This window comes from Periplaneta americana, chromosome 9, assembly GCF_040183065.1.
Source record: "Periplaneta americana isolate PAMFEO1 chromosome 9, P.americana_PAMFEO1_priV1, whole genome shotgun sequence".
NCBI lineage: Eukaryota > Metazoa > Arthropoda > Insecta > Blattodea > Blattidae > Periplaneta > Periplaneta americana.
Window position 1 is genome coordinate 74,057,866 of NC_091125.1, and position 18,997 is coordinate 74,076,862.

Sequence of the window (18,997 nt, forward strand, 5' to 3'; positions counted from 1 at the left end):
TTGATATTTCTTCTCTCTTTATTTTGTAGAAGTTACACAGGATATTATCTGACAGTTTGAAGAACATCTGAGATCTGGATGAGACTTGCAATTTCAAATGACATATTTTTAGATCCTTTTTTAATACATAGTGTCTGATATGTTGAATATTACATCTGTAGGACTCCTACCGTGAGTATTCCTTCTCTTCCACGTCCTGCAGTCCTTATTATAGGCTCATCCTTCATGCTTCAGGTTATCAAATATAGAGTAGTGTATGGGTGGGATGAATTTCTTTAGCTATTTCAAGTTGCTCCACTTAGCAAAAGCTATCCTTATTGAATAGTTGGTCCAGCTCAATGTGTGCAGGCCTTCCACGAAGATGTTTCGAATAAGTAATATGTTACCTCTCTCCATTGTGGCAAATGAATTAGTCATAAACAGAAAAAACGCAACACTATGTAAACAACGCACTTGTATTAGTTTGCCTCTCAGACAAAACTCTGTATGCATTGTATTGTATGAGTAACGCCAACATGGAGCAGCACTGACTGGAACTGCACTTATATTACTTTTTCTCTGAACAGAAGTGACGTTAAAGATTTAGAATATACACTTACCTCAATTTTTTTTTTAAATGTCACTTGTATCACTTTGCTTCTGAGTGCCTCAATTGTCATTATTGAGTGTAATTAGTTACCACTGCCACCGGGTATATACCCATTTGCAGTGTGAATAAATACATATATACATATATCTTCTCCTGTTTTACATTGTCGTATGCTTTCTCTATCTATAGAAACAATATACGTATCTCACATCTTTCCTAAAACTTCTCAATGAACAAAAAAATCAAATCTATAGATCTCCCACTTCAGAAGACATGTTGTTCTTTTCTTAAAGCTGGTTCCAAAATATTATTTAATTTCCTTGCGAGAATTCTCTCATAAATTTTAAAGCAGTGGTTTAATAATGTTACTCCTTTACAGTTAATTATTATAATTTGTTTTACTTCCCATCTTATAAATGGGTACAATAATTATGGTTCCAATCATCTGTTATTTCGTTTTCATCCAACCACGTGTTATTCTGTACAATCATGGACATACAGTAAATTTAGCATCGCAAATTTAATCATTTCCACCCATATTTCATTAACTCCAGATGAATGATTATTTTTCATTTTAGTAATTGCTATTTCAACATCTAACATACCGGTATCTATCCATCTACATCATTTTCGTCTATCTCACTGTATAAATCTACCTCATCCAATTTAATGTGCGGTATGTACAGTACATTTTTTGTCTTATTTCTCATCATAGTGTAAAATAATTTTCTGTTATGTCGTCATCATCATCATCATCATCATCATCATCATCATCCTTCACGAATTAGGCCTCTGTAGACCTGTTTCGGCCCCATCTAGCAGTCTTCTAAAAGGTCTTCCTGGTCGACGATGTCCTCTAGGTTTATACTGCATCATAATTTTTGGGATTCTTGAATTTTCCATTCTTCTTACATGACCTAGTCAATTGAATTTGTATCTGCTGATTTTTTCTTCTACTGACTCTACTTCTAATTGTTCTAAAATTTCTTCATTCCTTTTTCGGTCTAAAAGAGTATATCCTGCTGTCCTCCTGAAAAATTTCATTTCTGTTGCTTTGATTCTGTTCATGTCTTTTTTCTTTAATGTCCAAATCTCGCTTCCATATAAAAGGGAGGGTAATGCTAGTGTATTATATATTTTTATTCTTGTAGATTTTTGTACTAATTTAGCTTTTAATGTATTGTTTATTATTCCTAGAATTTGTGTAAATTTGGTAATTTTCTTGTTCACATCTTTTTCATTTTGATAAGATATTTCACAACTCAGATAATTGAAATTTTGTACTTGTTCGAGGCATTGGTTATTGTGTATTATCTTACTGCTGACTGGGTCTTGTCCTAAAAATGCCATTACTTTTGATTTTTGTGCTGAAATTTCCATCTCAAAATCTTTTAATATTTTATTTAATGTATATAATCCTCTTTGTAATTTGTCCTCTGAATTGGAAATTATAACTTGATCATCGGCATGGAGTAAGGTATTTAATGTTAGGGCACTGGTTATTTTGATTCCTGATGTGTAGATTTGGTTCCATTTTAAAATAATTTCATTTATATAAATATTAAATAAAGTTGGCGATAGTGGACAACCATGTCGAACTCCATTATTAACTAATTTTCTTTCAGATACACAGTTATTTATTTTGACACTTATTTTGCTGTCTGTGTAGATTTCTATTATATTTTGTAATAGCAAATTTGGAATATTTTTATCTTGTAATATGTCGAATAAAAGGTCTCTTCGGACTTTATCAAAAGCTTTCACAAAATCAATAAAAGCTATATGGGTTTCTAACCTTCTTAGAGAAAATTACATTACTTTCAAGCCTCAAACAATCAGTATAAGGACAGATAATTCTGTTAAGTAAATAATTTAATAATATAAATATAAAATATTTAAGTAAAAAACTGAATATTTTACATAAGTCTTCACATTTTTATTAAATGTGTGCTTATCTCAAACACTACCCAATGATGATGTTAAAGTAACATTTATGGTGCAAGACAATGCAATTTAAATATCAGAATGAAATAATGACTAGATTATCTTTGTACAATACACAAAAGTCTTCATGACTAACCGTGAAACTTGTATTAAACAATCACTTATAGTTCCATGTAAAACTGGCCTAAAAGAGGGGTAGTGGCTTAAGAGGAGGAGACTTTTTTTATACAAAAAGTTAAAAATTACTGTACATATATAAACTAAAAAGAACTTTAAATGTATTGTTATTTATAAGAAGTTGTGTACAGAACGTTTTTTTGTAATTTTATCCTCTAACTCGTTTCTTCCACTTCAGAAGAATAAATTGAACTCTGCGTTATTTTAGATTGTTTTTTCAATTTCATTCTCTAAACTATCCTTCAACATATTAAGAAGTCCATTTATATGTTCTCCAGTCGCACAGTCTTTCAATGGAATTCCCCTTCAGATAAATCACTTTCACTCGATGCTCCAACAGTCATACACATCTCATTTTACTAAACATGGTTTTACTCATAATAACTTCACACAACGCAAGAAGAAATTAAATTGTTAAACAAGGGAGTAAAATACCACACAGGTAATCCATGGTCAGACACTGTAGAGATTTCACTGTATGTGAAGATTACATTTAAAAAAAAAAGTATTATATATCTAAGCGAAAATGCAAGAACAATATATATATATATATATATATATATATATATATATATATATATTTCTTATCATTTACACATTAATGGCCAGTTTTTCCAAGTAATGTTTAATTTGGCTTAACAAATGTTAAATTAATAGCTGGTTTATTTTTAACATTTTGTTAAGATGTTTTCAATTTTTTCAACATAATTTTGTTTAAAATAACCAACACTTAACTTTAACTGTCGCTAATACTATTCTAACTACTCAACAGCAGTTGGTAATGATTTTGCATATATAAGACAACTTCTTATTGGCTGATATTATTATTTAAATTCTGTACTGTAGATTAAGTCATGAAACATGTGTAAAATCATAACCTGTTACAGTAGCCATGATTCATACAGTACAGAGAGTTGATAAATGAAAGTTGCATTGACTACTATTGAATAATAATAATTATTATAAGTATGGTTATATTTTATAATGCTAAATATGAATTTCTGTTTAGAAAAATCTCAGCATTATGACCATCAGGTGACAATAATTACACGAATGTGTGTGTGTAGTCAACTATACACAAAACCCTGAGGAGAATTCCGTATCATATAAAATTCTCTAATTCAGGTCCATGTATAAATATGTAATTTCGTCCTACAGAAGCAATTGCTGCTGAAACATTTTATTATTTACTCACTGCGTATTTTGAAGTACTATTGACATCGGATATAGTTGAAGAGCCAGTAACATAGAATCTAGAGTTAATAGTAGCTGGTGAATTGGAACAAGTGGCCTATTTCTGTTTGTAGGATATTCAAATCTGACTTCAATTTCTTGCCACATTGAGCTCGCACATTTTCTCAATATTAAATGGATAATAGCTCAGCATCGAAATAAGCGTCAGTATGATAATCAGTTGACTTATAAAGGTTATCTCCCCTATATTAATATTCCAAAATATCTTTTAAATTATATATTACCAGTCTTATGGCCGGTTTCACAAAGCTTCATTAAGGTTTTAATGATTCATTAATTTATTTACTGGTTCATTAAATCATTTTTATATCTCACCAAGCATCTTTAGCCTAACGAACCAGTAAAACTATCATTAAATTTAGTGATAGAAATTTCAGTTTTTAAATTTTTAATTATTCATTAGTTGGAATATAAAATGGCGAAACGTTTCGACGCAGAATTGTTATATCTGGAACTGATCGAAAATTTGAATGACACAAAAATTCACAAAAGATACCGCGTCACGAAGATCGTGGTACCGGTACTCAAAATTTTAGAAGAAACTGATCATAGGTTAGAATATCATAAAAAAGGCTGAGACAAAGCTGAAACTAGTCAACTAGATAACATACAACTGAGTTTTATTTTAAGACATGAAAGTGATTATTATAACTACATACAGGTACCTAAGAAATATTAGTAAATTAATACATAATGTGCATTCAAACATAACAAAACTTAATTGGTATATTAACTTTCATTTATTAGAATTATATTATAGCTAGCGATAAGATATGTTTGCACTGGCTTTAAAACAGAAGCGAAAGAGTTGGATTCTTGGAATTTATAATTGTTTTCTTTCCGATGGAAATTTAATTTTCCGGCAGGATAATCACCCCATGCACACCACCATAAACGTTCAAAGACGGTTCACGGAAAAGCATGAAAAAGAGGAGGATTGACAAACATCGAGACATCCTACCTCAAAATCCAGATCAGTTCTGGGATCAAGTTCTGGCTACCTGGGAAGATTTCGCTAAGGACCAGAACTATTTCCGCGATCTGGTGGACTCAATGCCCCGAAAATGCCAGGCAGTGATAGACGCCGGTGGCATGTGGACAATGTATTAGATCCACATGTATATTTCTTTTATTTTTCTTTAATTTGTTGTTTATTTTTGTTTTATTTCGGGAAGAAAATTGATCTCCCAAGAGTTTTTTAAATTCTCCTAGTGGAGCCAGAGTTGCGAAATAATTCGTTCCATTATACAAAATCAAAAAAATGAAGAAAGGTAACACGTATAAAAATTAGTTACATTAATAAAAAAAAAGTTATCGCCGAGAATCGAACATGGGCCCCAGGGATGGCAAGCCAACTCGCTACTGACTGCTCCATCGGAGAGCCATGACGTGGCTAGCGCGACGAGGCACATATAGCTGCTCGGCTTGACGTCTACGGAGACAGCGCACATATAAACATTCTCGTGTAAATATTTTAATGTTCAGTACTAGTTAATGTTTCATTTGGACTGATTTACTGAAGCTTGGTGAAACCGGCCCTTACTCTAAACATTCCTAAAAGAGAAACATAACATATTATTTTCACAACTTTTGTCTGAACAGCTGTGGTGTTATCCGCCATGTTTAACTGTTTGTTAAATGAGTTAACGGCCTGAAATTCTACATTTAAAGTTAACAAACGGTTAAGAATCTGTTAAGCCAAACTGGTGTTGAACAAATGGAAAAACTGTATTTAACAAACTGTTGAAGGTTTAACAGTTGTTAAGTGTTCTAACAATACTTGGACAAACCGGCCATAAGTCTTGTAAATTATAATTAGAGTATAAAACTAATCAGAGATAATTTCGTCATCTTATAACACTAGTCAACAGCCATATTGTAACCCAAACGAAAACATATTATATCCTAAATTCAAATATATCACCAAAAAATCTCTATCAGGCTCTGTTTTTTTAGTTACAAGGTATATGTGAATGAAAACAGTTAGAAGCTATATGTGAATGAAAACAGATCACTGATCACTGAAAAAATAATTTCGTCTTTCGGTAAGAATTTGTATATTGTTCTATGAATAAGTGCCAAGGTCAAGAATCCTATGATGAATATAGACTGAGTTTACTGGGGGGAGGGGGGGAGGAGAAAGAGTAATGGTACCTGAGAGATCCTTCAACCCATAGCTCAATATTCTATCTTTTCAGTCAAGCAGTTACAAAAGAAAGTGTGATTGAGTTCACAAGTGCGAGATTTATCTAATAAAGTATTTTATTGTGAAGATACGTCTTTGAATTAATTTTTAACGAATTTAAACACGAATAAAGCAAATGATAGTCGTAGAGGTTCACAGTAACTAAACACGAGATATCATGAAGTTCGCTAGTATGTAAACTATCCGAATAATTTGTTATATTTTTCTGTCAAATTCGCTCCCACATCACAAAAGAACATTACATCCACTATTACAAAAGCTTACAAACTCTACTCTGGCTGTCCGCTAGGTGATCAGAGTAGGCTTTGGGTCCCCAATGTTGTTGTTCTTGCTTTGTCATTTTATTCTAGTGGCAGGAAGGAATGAAGAAAACTATGCCTTTTGCAGTTCTTATGATCTGGCGAGATCCTAAAGATCATGTGACCGATTGCTACTTTGGCTTGACAAAAATTTCAAGATTTACATTTAATAAAATTATGAAAGAATGATAAGGTTACCACATGATACATACTGGTCAAGCTACCAATTCAGATGCAGAAAATTGAAAACGCAAAATGGGTTTCTACAGGCAATCCAGAAACTAAGAGATATATTTAATTTTAATTTAAAACTAGACTGTCCATTATGTAAATCACCATTACAATATGACAATATAAATTATAATACAAATTTAATTAAGGATTTGAAGAGAGAAGAATCGTCTATACCTGAATTAAAGCAAGTTGCTCTTGAAACTATAAATACATTCTACCCCGACACAGATTGGTTACACATTTATACAGACAGCTCCAAATATCAAAATGATGAACCAGCTGGGGCTGGAATATATTCCAAATTATTCAGTTTTTATCTGTCTACAGGGAGTTCTTCTACTCACTTTGATGGAGAAATTGCACCAATCAACAGGGCAATAACACAACTTATTTATCAAATTAATATGTTCAAAACTGCTGTTATATTTAGTGCCTCAATTTCTGCAATTCAAGCCATAGCTTCAATCAATATTCCTACAAATTCCAAAATCGCAGAAATTTAATCATCCATACACATACTGGCAAAACAAAATAAAAACCTGTATCTCCAATGGATTTATTTATTTTATTTTAGGTTATTTTACGACGCTTTATCAACATCTTAGGTTATTTTGCATCTGAATGAGATGAAGGTGATAATGCCAGTGAAATGAATCCGGGGTCCAGCACCGAAAGTTACCCAGCATCTCCAATGGATCCCTGCCCATTGTGGCAATGGGCAATGAAAGTGCAGATTGTTTAGCAAAGAAAGGAATTAAAATATTACAAGTACTCTTGAAAAAGATATCTTATCACAGTGTCAAATTGTTCATACAAACACAATTTCAAATCAAAATTCTAAATAAATTTCAAGAAAACAGTAATAATAAATCTTAGTCAGTATTGCTGACTGAATAAGAACATATACCTGATTCTTCTCGACATGATGCAGTAGCAAAATTTCGAATGCTAACTAGCCATGACTGTTTAGCAGCACACCTGTTTAAAATCGGAATTTTGGTTCACCAAAATGCATCCTGTGTAACCTAGAAGACTCTTTGATGAATCAAGAACATTTACGAAAATGTCCAGCTTTGGCATCAAATCTTTTGGATTCGGACTCTAAATTATACTGGGAAGCTAGAAAGTGAATGGAGAACTTCCTAGTGCCTGGGCAATAGATACCACCGCCATCGCCACCACCACATTTAATAAAATTGTTTATCCAAAAGTGGCATCAGTGTCTATTTAAGCCAGACGTATTCATGTAAATCCCACGAGATCTTTAATTTGGTGTCAAAATCAGCACACTAGCACAACAGAGTCGTGACATATACCGCCTGGAAATTTTCGCCCATGTCCAAAATTGCCGCCATTTGTCATGGGCTTCCCACCCGAACCTTGCGCATGTGTCTCGCCAACTCAAGGTCATGCTCGCATCGTAATTGTATGTCTGATTGATCGAGACCATATTTATTTCAGTCTTGTAATTAATTACGAAGTTACAATGTCAGAATTGATCACCCTGGAAACATTACATAGTCGTTTCCATTCTGGTACTCCCTCTGTTGATTGTTGGTCTGATTTTAAACACAAATTCACGTCAAAACCCTACCAAAGACATTGAGACCCAGCTATGGTGGGGAACCGATGGAACCATTATTGGTTTCTCTACAGAGAAACACCCGATTCGACCTACAAACTAAAGTCAGCAGAAACATACTTCTGATTCAAAGTATGAGCTCATAATTTATTTGAAAATCTTTACATGCCTTACAAGTTAAGATCATATTATTTAGTTTGTTGTTTTTTATTAATATGTGTGATCAGAGCCAATTTTTAGAGATAATAACTGCATATCGGCAAGGGTATCCCTAAATAAACACAAATTAATACGTATTAGAGGGACATACTGGTAACTCAGAAATACGACCTGATAGAGCAATTTGGATGCTTTTTTCTAATCCAGGAGTTCAAATTACCCCCAAATCAGGTATTTTGATCGACGTTATCGAGAAAAAATTAAAATTTGTTGACTAGTGTTATCTACACAACTGAAATAGTAACATTAAATATCATTGCTGGCAATATGTAAATTATTCATTAAAAATACAATAAATAAATAAATAAATAAATAAATAAATAAATACATAAATAAGTTATAGAAGTATTTGAGGGTTTAATTTATTAATAAGGTCTTTCGCTATTCAATAGCAATTCATTCTCATGTTAGATGTCTTCCAAATTATAATACACCACAACATAATATGTACATACTATAAGTGTTATAATATACTTTTGGTATAATTTATTAATAAGGTCTTTTGCTATTCAGTAGCAATTCATTCTCATGCTAGACATTTTCCAAATGATAGTACACTGCAACATACATATTGTTTACTGTATGTGCTTTTTGTATAAGATGAAAATGGATAGTCAGCATCATGCTCAAACCACTATTTACCAAGGGAAGTGACCTCACTCATTAGTTTTAGACGAGGTAAAGCGAGATACAAAATTATTTTTAGACGTTTTTGAAAAACACAAATTCTTCTCCACTACTTTATAGTAAGCACAGTATATTTGCCAAAGAAACCAATTTCTATCTAAAAGATGTACAAACTTTAAATTTCTGAACAATTCTGATTCTGTTTTGGAAAGAATAATAAGTAAATAATAATAATAGTAACAGCACATTCTTTTCCATGTCTCCAGTGGCATTTGTTCATTGACTGACACATTATTCAGCAAGTCAGCATTTCTTTAAGAGTACTAAGGTATCACTTTTATAGCATTTCCTGTGCTAAAAATATCAGTTATAACTCAACCATTTTTAACGTACATGGCAAGCAAGTTGTCCTTGTGGCACAATCGAATTTTGTGATAGACTAGTATAGGTACGGTAACATAAAACGAGATACATAATGAGTTCATGGAATTTTCTTGTAGAGCTGGTTCTATTTAGAAACATTTTAGAAACAATAAGATCGATCTCTGTCCTTGTATCTGTATACCAGAAAATTGGAGCTATAATAGCTCCTTCAGAGATGAAAGCTTGTATTAATGCACTAGCTGCAATGAAAGACACCAGGTGTTCATCTTCAAGCTGCTCAACAAAGTGAATATTTACTTATAAGGATATGCGATCTATAAACTTTCTGACAGAGCTGAGGAATTATTCATGGATGTCAAGCTACAAATTCTTCAGGGGCTAATAGATAGTATAACAGTAAAACAGTGTTAATTGATTTTTTAATGACTCAAGTTTTAATCGAGTGTTGTGGCCACAAGAAGAAAACAAAATGATTATATCTGGTGATGAAAATAGTGTGTCATACACTAAAGTTAGCATCATCAACTATTGACATTTCTTTTGTAAAGACACTGAAAGAATTTCGTCAGTTTAAGGAAATGAAAAAGACCAGTCTAATGGTGAAACCTAGAAAAAAATAATAAGATACAAATAATATTTTTCACCCGCCGAATGCAAAGAGGTTTCAGTATAATGAATAGTACTCTTAACAAATTTCAGAACCAAACGCAAACTAAATCACTGTCATCAGTGATGTTTCTGATCATTAATGGAAACTGCTGGTAAATTTTCCTGCTGAACAATTCACAGTGAACTGGGCATTATCCTGCAACCACATCCCTCACAGAAAAGAGTCAACAGAAATGTCTTCACATGTAATTCTGTGGTAGGGGCCGTAAGTTGATATGTGCATATTTGCAACTTTACAGTTAAAGATTTGGAAGTTCAGCAAGCTACTAAAAATCAGTTCATACTCTTAGTAATTTGAAAATTTACTGTTTGTTTGTAAAATAATTTTTAAACAAAACACAATTAATACTGCATCATTTTATCATTAATATTTATTTGTTTTAGAAAATAATCAGTTACATAACAGGTTTTGAGATGCAATGTACTTTGAAACATATGGTTAAACCTGCATGTTAAATTTTACATGAGTTAAGACATGGCTATTATGAAACCATTTACAGCAATATCAGCAAAAACATAAAACGCATCTCTATAAGCCTATTTATGTACTTTTTTAAACAAAATTAAACAAATCAACGCAAACCAGCAATGGACAAAGTGAAAAATATGGTTCTCTCTTAATCATCTTCTGATCCCTCATTAATTCGGTTTGTATTTTCTGATGTCACACTAGTTGTCAGATTTTTATAAAAGTGATGATGCATTGGGTCTATTGAGGACAGAAGGCTCAATAGTCAACAGGTCTTTCTTCTTTAATGGGTATGTTGGTTCTGATGAGGAATAGGTTTCAGGAATTTTCAGTAATTGGTTTGTTACAGATATTGGTCTAACCTTTTTGGTTGTTCTAGCATCAGATGTTCGGAACAGTTTCTCTTCATCAAGATTATATTCGAAAAGGACAGACTCAATTTTTTTCATATATCAATCATCAGATTTTTAGCCAATTGAATTCATTTCCTTCAGAGTCAACATGCACTTTCTCTAGGTAGGTGTCATAGAGTTTAGAAAAAGAAAGAAAATATTATCTTTTCATCTCTACTACTTTTAATGAAGTCTTTCCTATGATACTGTACTTTGTACAAATAGATACAAATCTTGAAGTACTTTAATTTCTACAGCAGTAGTTTTCTTAGACCTTCCAATGTAGGAGTGGTCCAAATCGCATTCTAGTACGTATGGCTCAACTCCTAGAACTTATGGTCAATGATCTGAATTGCTGGATGTCCTTATACCACTTTAGAAAACAATGCTGTAATATTACCATTGAAGTTCTGCACGGAACATGTAACTTATCATGTTTTGACTTATATAAATGGATGGAAGAAAAACACGTCATAACATGATAAATGCCCCATATCATAAGTTTATCAGATGTCCCCATTTCCCAGGGACAGTCCCCGAATATAATAATTTCTCCCCAGATATTCCTGGATTTTAAGTGCCAGTTATTATATTTTTTTATATAAAAATGCTGTTGAATACTTCAGTGCTTGGGGTTTTCATTAACAAGATAAGATATAGGTATGTGGAATGTATATTGCTGAGATGTCCTCCAGAAAGATAAACGAGTAGATGGACTTGACCTGGATGAAAAAATATATATATTTTATATAACATTTCTTGTTTGAGATGTATGTGACTTAGAAAAAATAGCAAAATGGAATGAAAAAAATGCTGATCTTTGCTCAGAATGGAGTGACATTTTTTTAATTTTCTGCGATAAAATTATCTTCTGTGCACACCTTAAGAAGTTGATTGAAATATCTTCGTGTCTTTCTGAAATAATGCTTCAATGAAAAGAATTTTTTCTTCTGTGAGCATGATGTGGAGATCCAAAAAATCCAGAATGAGTTTAAAAACTGTTTGAGTCATGCTTGCTATCTTAATCAACTTCAACATGACCTGTCAAGAATTTGCTGTAAAATTGAGTAGTAGTTTCATCAGTAGTTTCGGTAGTAGTCACATAGAATGAATATCTTACTGTATGAGTTGAATGATTTATTTTTATTCCTGAAAAAGTGAGTAAAAACACTAAGTGAATGGCAAACTCTCATTTTGTCACATATTGATATCTGTCCCTCGGAAATTGTGAATATATTCAGTTACTTGGAAATAATTTAGAGTTCCAGCCTGGACTTTTCTGGGTGTTTTTAAGCAAATATGGAATATTACTGTGGATTTTTTTTCTTAATTTTAACAATACCATGTTTGAGAAATTCAAGGTCAAATTTTTCAACACTTGACCTTCAAATGTATGATACTGTTGTTATGTAACATATTTAAATTTGTTTCATAAGCTTCAAAATGACATCTTTAAGAGCCTTGTGGCTCAATTACAACATGAGTTACAGTATTTATATTTTAACATCAACAAATGAGGCGAAATCTCTCGATTTTTTAAAATTCAAATATTAATTCCGAAAAAAAGTATTCAGTAGAGATCTGTAATACTAAAAAAAATACAAAATTAAATAAAACCACAAAATCTTGAAATCTGCAAAGTTTCATGATTATCCAAGAATGTCGAATTGTGACCTGTTGATTTGACATGGAATGACTCAGCCATGACCTCCAACCTAATACGTTTGTACCCCTGTTATTTTGTTTGAGCATTATTTTCTTCAGTAATTGTTTTTCTTGGAGTTTATAATGAACTCAAGAGAAAGAGAAATAATACACCTCTGCCTTAACCAGTGACTCATCATCGTGCTCACCATATGACCAAGGGGTCCTGTTACAAGTATTGGTTCATAATTTTATTCAAGGAGTAAGCACTGAATAAGTTATTGGGTTCAAATCTTGAAAACAGATTATGCTATGAATGAGGCTTGAGGGGAGGGGATTAATATGATGAAGGTACAAGGACAATGCCATTTTTTTTTTTTTTGCTGACTTCTTGGAAAGAGACATACTATCAATTAAGATAAATGAAAACTCTGAAAAAATTCAAAATATGCATCAATAGACAATCATATGACTTCTTTCTATCAGTAAACAATCATATAAAGTTGTTTTCTATAACAATACATGATCCTAAACCAATTTAAGAATAGAAACAATTCCAAAACAGGAAGGTACTGTTCTGCTGCACTTTTCTCAAGGTCTAACTCTGAAAGTCTGATTATCATCTTTGAAACTGATGAATGCACTCCATGAACAGCAACATGCTGAAATGTTCGGAAAGATTTACACAGCTGAAGCAAGAAATTTTAGACGATTTGAATAAAGTATCTGTCCAAGAGATGACAGAAATGCAAATTAAATAATTGTGACTCAGAAGGCTATCTCACTTTCCTCACCCTCCATTTTCGTTTAACCTCCTCCTGTTGCAGGACTTCCACACTAATGCCAGTAAGGTAGGGAATGGTTTTCTTTGTACCACACACTAGACACTGACATATCTGTAGGCCTCCTCTAGCATGGCTGCCTCCACTGAGATACACACAGAACACATGAACAAAGGATACCCATCCATGCCCATGAACCTTTGGCCATGCTGCCTAAGGGGAACACATCTTAGACTGTGTAGCCATCCAGCCTAGTGGGCTATTTCATATAAAACTGAAATGCATGTGTCAGTCACAGTTTAGGCTTGTTAGCCTCTCTCTTCTCCAACATGATTTAAATTTTCTATCGGCAAAAACGTATTATGGCGAACGCCAGTAGGGGAAGTTATCCTCACCCGTGCCGCTCGGCACCTCGCTCGCATGCTCTCTCTCTCTCTACTATATTTCCCGCTTCGATGGATCACTGCCTACCACATTGTAATACGCATTAGACAACTGTCCACAACCACAATGCAATACGCATTAGACAACTGTCCACAACATGTACTGACACAACACAACACAACACAATGTAATGTGGTTTTCATTAAACAACACTCACCTGTTAACTTTGCACGTCCTCGAAGTAACACAATAGTCTTTTTTTCCCACAGGTTGGACACTCGTAATGAGTACACGTCTTCGGTATGGATCATCACTACACGTGGTTACGTCTGTACACGAAGTTGGACACAGACACAGTGAAGCGTTAACACTTATGCCACCCCCGTAGTCAACCCCTACCAAGCGACATTCACAAGCCCACTAGTTTCTACCCACGCTATTCGGTCATTGTCCCCTTCTACAATACGTTATGGCAGTTACCTTAAACATAAATAGATTCATTTTCCCTTACAACGCCAACTCGCCTTGGTAGCCGAGAGGTCTAAAGCGTGAACAAAAAGCGTGCGTTTAGGTTTAGCTACGAACTTTCTCGGATCGAATCTCCCCTCCTGCAAAGTCGTAAGAAAAAAATAGAGAGAGGCATGAAGCAAGGAACAGAGAAGGAGAGAGAGTGAGGGAGAGAGACTGACAGGATGAAGTTCCTCTTTTGCTTCGTAGATGTCGTTACTGTTTTTGTTCCACTTTCCTACACTAGATGTCACCCCACTCTAAACCCCTATTTCCACTCTTTCCTGCTAGGGTATGTGGTGAGCTTGTAGGGGAAAAGTGGAAAGGGGACGTGGGCGGAGCTTTGCGTTCGCCGTATTACGTTTTTCCCTTTCTATCTTGTCAAAGATCTTTCTCTGTTATATCCAGACAGCGGATTTTCAGTCCTACAGTGATAAGACATCATGTCCCTTGGCATACAGAAGGAGCATAGCAATGAGTTAAACTGACCTTCCTTTAACTGAAGTACACCTAACGTTCAGTCTGGCTCTATAATTATTTTGAATGAAACATATAGGCAATTCATATTTTTTTGTCACCTACTACCCATTACTGTGATCTGTAATGATAGCAATACCATACATTTAAATATTTTATAACTATTTCAGGTCTCACTCTTTCTATTATGATCCCTTTTGTAATTTTTGTAAGTCTTTAAATTTTTTAAATTTAAATTCAGTACCTTTGTATCCAAAAGTGAAATTACATAGTCTAAGTAACTGAAGGAGCTAACTTGTTCTATTGTTGTTATACAAAAAAGTAATAAAATTTAAAAGTAGAATCCTACACACCTTTATCAAATCCAATCAATATTTTCATACAGACTGGGCCCTGAACTACTTGCTACAGCAGCCATCTCTTTCACTTTTCCCTCCTCTGTTATACTGTACAACACAGCACATTGTCTTGCAATACTGTTCATTTAAAACAAAATTGATGTGAAGGTTATTTATTGAGAAACTTTACTTATGGTAATACTAAAAACATCTGCTGTTTTTACTTGACTAGAATTAAGAGTTCTGCTACTAGTTGGTTCTATTTTACTTGACTACTGTTAGGAGTTCTGCTACTAGTTGGTACTACAAAATATTAGTCGAATTTTCAACTGTGTTACTCTCTAATTCATATGGGTACAATTCAACATATAAATATATATGTAGTGATATAAACATAAGCTATAGTTGCTACATTGCAATAGCTAACAACAGGAACACATTGCTAGATTCTATTTGGTAGTTTTTATTTCTAGTTTGGCAAACAGATTAATCAATCCCTGATAGTTTGTAACAGTAGAGGTTATCACTCTTACTCTACAAGAGTGAACAGTGAAACAGTACTGAAGAGGTGGAATGGACGGCTCAGATTTGGAAGCTACCACTCCCACCTTACAATAATCTTTACAAGCAAAATTACATATACATTATGCTACAGACGACCTAGGAGAAAATGTATTTGTAGTTGTAACAATCATTGATTAATCATTCAGGATTAACTGAATATACAATTTTCTAGCTTCCAATAAATCCTATTAGTGTCACTATTGCGCTTTTGCTTTTGTCACATGGTTCTTGGTGAGTACTGCAGCAGGCCTGTTAAATTTCATATGATTTAGAAAAAGTTCTCAATTATACAGAGCAATGCAGGAAGTTATAATGGTACTTACAGAACTATTCCTAAGGTCATTTTGACTACATTCTTGATTTTGTTTTCATCTTTGTGAGTTTATTTACTTTACGAGCTCTCTTAGTCTTTTTCTATTGCCTATTTTGGCTTTTGTATGTCTTTCGTTTCTTTTGACTAAATATGTCAGTCAGTTTCAAAAAGATAGTACTTTATAGAGTAGTAACTAGAAGTAATGATATTGCATCTTCACCATTAACAATATTTCTATAAAAAAAATTGTAATGTATTCAATAATTAATCAGATGGACACAATGAATGAACATTTTCGGCACAATATAGGGGAGGAAACTTATGAATACCATACTTTCATTTATTCAATTATAATAATTAATCATTATAATTATTACATCATTCCAAATGCCATTCAATATACTAGGCATTGTTTGTAAATATTGAAATTTATTAATTTTATAATATTTTCCACACTATTATTTACTTAGTGACGATAAAAAATTTAAATTATGGTTTATATTTAACAACGCTCGCAACTGCAGGGGTTATATCAGCATCGCCAGTGTGCCAGAATTTTGTCCGGCAGGAATTCTTTTACATGCCAGTATATCTACTGACATGTCTCATTTAAACACACTTAAATGCTATCGACCTGGACTGGGATCGAACCCACAACCTCGAGCACAGAAGGCCAGCGCTATACCAACTACACTATTGAGGCCGACTAGTGACAATAAAAATCTATAAATTTCTAGGTAAAAAGGATGAGCATAAACACTTAAGATACTGTATTTCTCAATCCTAAGTGACAAGATGAAGCTAAAGAATTGTAATGTAAGTCCCTCAAATGTGTTTTTTTTTCCTTAAGTAAAAATTTGAATATACACTAAAAATGATTATTATCCTATAAATTCCATCTTTCCTGGGTGTTTTCACATATTTCCCGTAATTAACCACAACTACTTATTTCTCTTGTCTTCTGACAAAGGGCAGTATCTTCTCCCAGTTTGCATTACTTACAGGAGAGATGATTGATCTGTCGACGAAGAAAATTAATATATGTAAATAAAATTCTCCTAGATCAGACTGTTTTCAAAAATATGCTAGCCTTTTAAAAGTTTGGTGTACCAATGTTAGCCAGATGTGCAAGAGATAGAATCAATATAGTATACATTAACACAGACAAAATTTCTTCATTAAAATTATATTTTTATCATCTTATGAAATATTATTCCAACATTTTACATCAGGAGTACGTGAACTTTTCAATAATGGAGACTTAATATCTCCTTCAAACTCTAGTGCAACAGAAAACTAACCAAAACCCAACATATGTTTATTTATATATTAGTTAGTACTGATTTAACAACTGCTCTAGATATGTGGCTCAGTTCAGTAATTTGATAACTTTAATAAAAAAAAGTTATACAACAGAAAGCAGTAATGCCCTGTGATAAGGCACTGAAACGACAATTTGTCTGACAAGATTTAAATAAAGGGCATAAGGCCCTATCTTGGGATTCCCTGTTTTGCAGACAAAACATAAATATCTTTCCAGAGCGTCAGGTCGTGGGACAATTACATTTCCTAAAATGGCCACTTCTAGTCCATCAAAAGTAGATTGCTCACCCCTGTAATCCTGAAAATTTTGAACACACAAAATACAAATGCAGTAACTTTCCAAGCCACTGACATGGAATTATGAGGCAATTTGTGACCATAAACGCACACTACTCACTAACTTCTTTTAGTATAACATCCTTATAGTCAGTTTTGTGACTTGACATTTCCTTTTGTGTTTTTAAAAAAGATTACAAAATGTAAGAAACAAGGCGTGTTTTTATATACAGCAAATAAGTTACAATCACAGACTTCACAAACAAGTGTAAAATTTCTAAGCAACCAGCTGCATATTTGCAAAGTTGAAAAAACTATCAACCTGTTGCCGAGAAATCTTTGGGTTTGTACTCACATACACCAGGCCTGTGGAACCAGTTGCTGTTGCTATTCTTACAGCCACCTGTGTATAAAAAAAAAAGTACTTAATTCATTAGCAATACATAAAGATGAACATAAATGTCTGTCCCAATCATACTGAAATTTGAGAGAAGTTCATTCTCTTTTAAAGCTTCACACAACTATTTCATTTGTAGTAATAGTTGATAATTTTCTTGTAGATCGCATCACATGTGATTAAACATTTTTTTATGTCAATTCTTAGTCTTACAGTAAAACCTGTTCAAGACTGAAGTGACATGGTCCTAATTTTTTTTCCGTTGTGGACAGGTTTCCGTATTATTCAGATGTGAAATTAAAATGGAATATTTTATCATTCGTATACATGAAAAACAAAATGACATGCTGCAAACTGCAAGAAGTACAAAATATTCCGTTTACACTACTCACATTAAATCAGCCTTCTGTCACTTAATCCGTTGGTGAATCATCTTCTTAAAATCTCTTTTTCTGTACAAATGTTGTCGTAACTCACTCATTAGTCATTAAACACTGCTAAAGTTTGGTGTGTGGATAAGCTTTAGGGCTTCTACCGCGTTGTCTTGGTGTTAGTGGCTGACGTTTCGACAGCTGTGTTGTGGTCATCTTCAGAGCAGTTGTTGGATAAGGAAATATACGAGCTGGCAGACTATTTCCTTATCCAACAACTGCTCTGAAGATGACCACAACACAGCGGTCGAAACGTCAGCCACTAACACCAAGACAACGCAGTAGAAGCCCTGAAGCTTATCCACACACCATGTACACCAGCCGCGGAAGCCTACGTGAACACTACTAAAGTTTACTAATCTATGATATCTAACACCATATTATAATACTATACTGTATATCACTGCAAATTATTAATTAATTGAACTAGGAGCCATCCATTAGAAGCCTTGAATTCTAGTTTATCTAATTTCTTTGCCAGTTCAATGGCTTGCTTTGCAGAATAGATCCAGAAAT

General features: G+C 33.4%; 2 protein-coding genes across 2 annotated transcripts in view; one reads left to right on the forward strand and one right to left on the reverse strand.

Moving 5' to 3' along the window:
• The window catches only part of Mkk4 (MAP kinase kinase 4), a 280,839-nt gene that overhangs the window by 234,356 nt on the left and 27,486 nt on the right, over positions 1-18,997 (forward strand). The gene's annotated exons all lie outside the window — the stretch shown is intronic.
• The window catches only part of LOC138706103 (protein XRP2-like), a 45,896-nt gene continuing 35,740 nt past the window's right edge, over positions 8,842-18,997 (reverse strand). Inside the window, exon 7 of the mRNA XM_069835068.1 lies at positions 8,842-18,056. Within this exon, the coding sequence (XP_069691169.1) occupies positions 17,931-18,056 (126 nt within the window). The 3' untranslated portion in view covers positions 8,842-17,930. The remainder of the gene's footprint in view (positions 18,057-18,997) is intronic.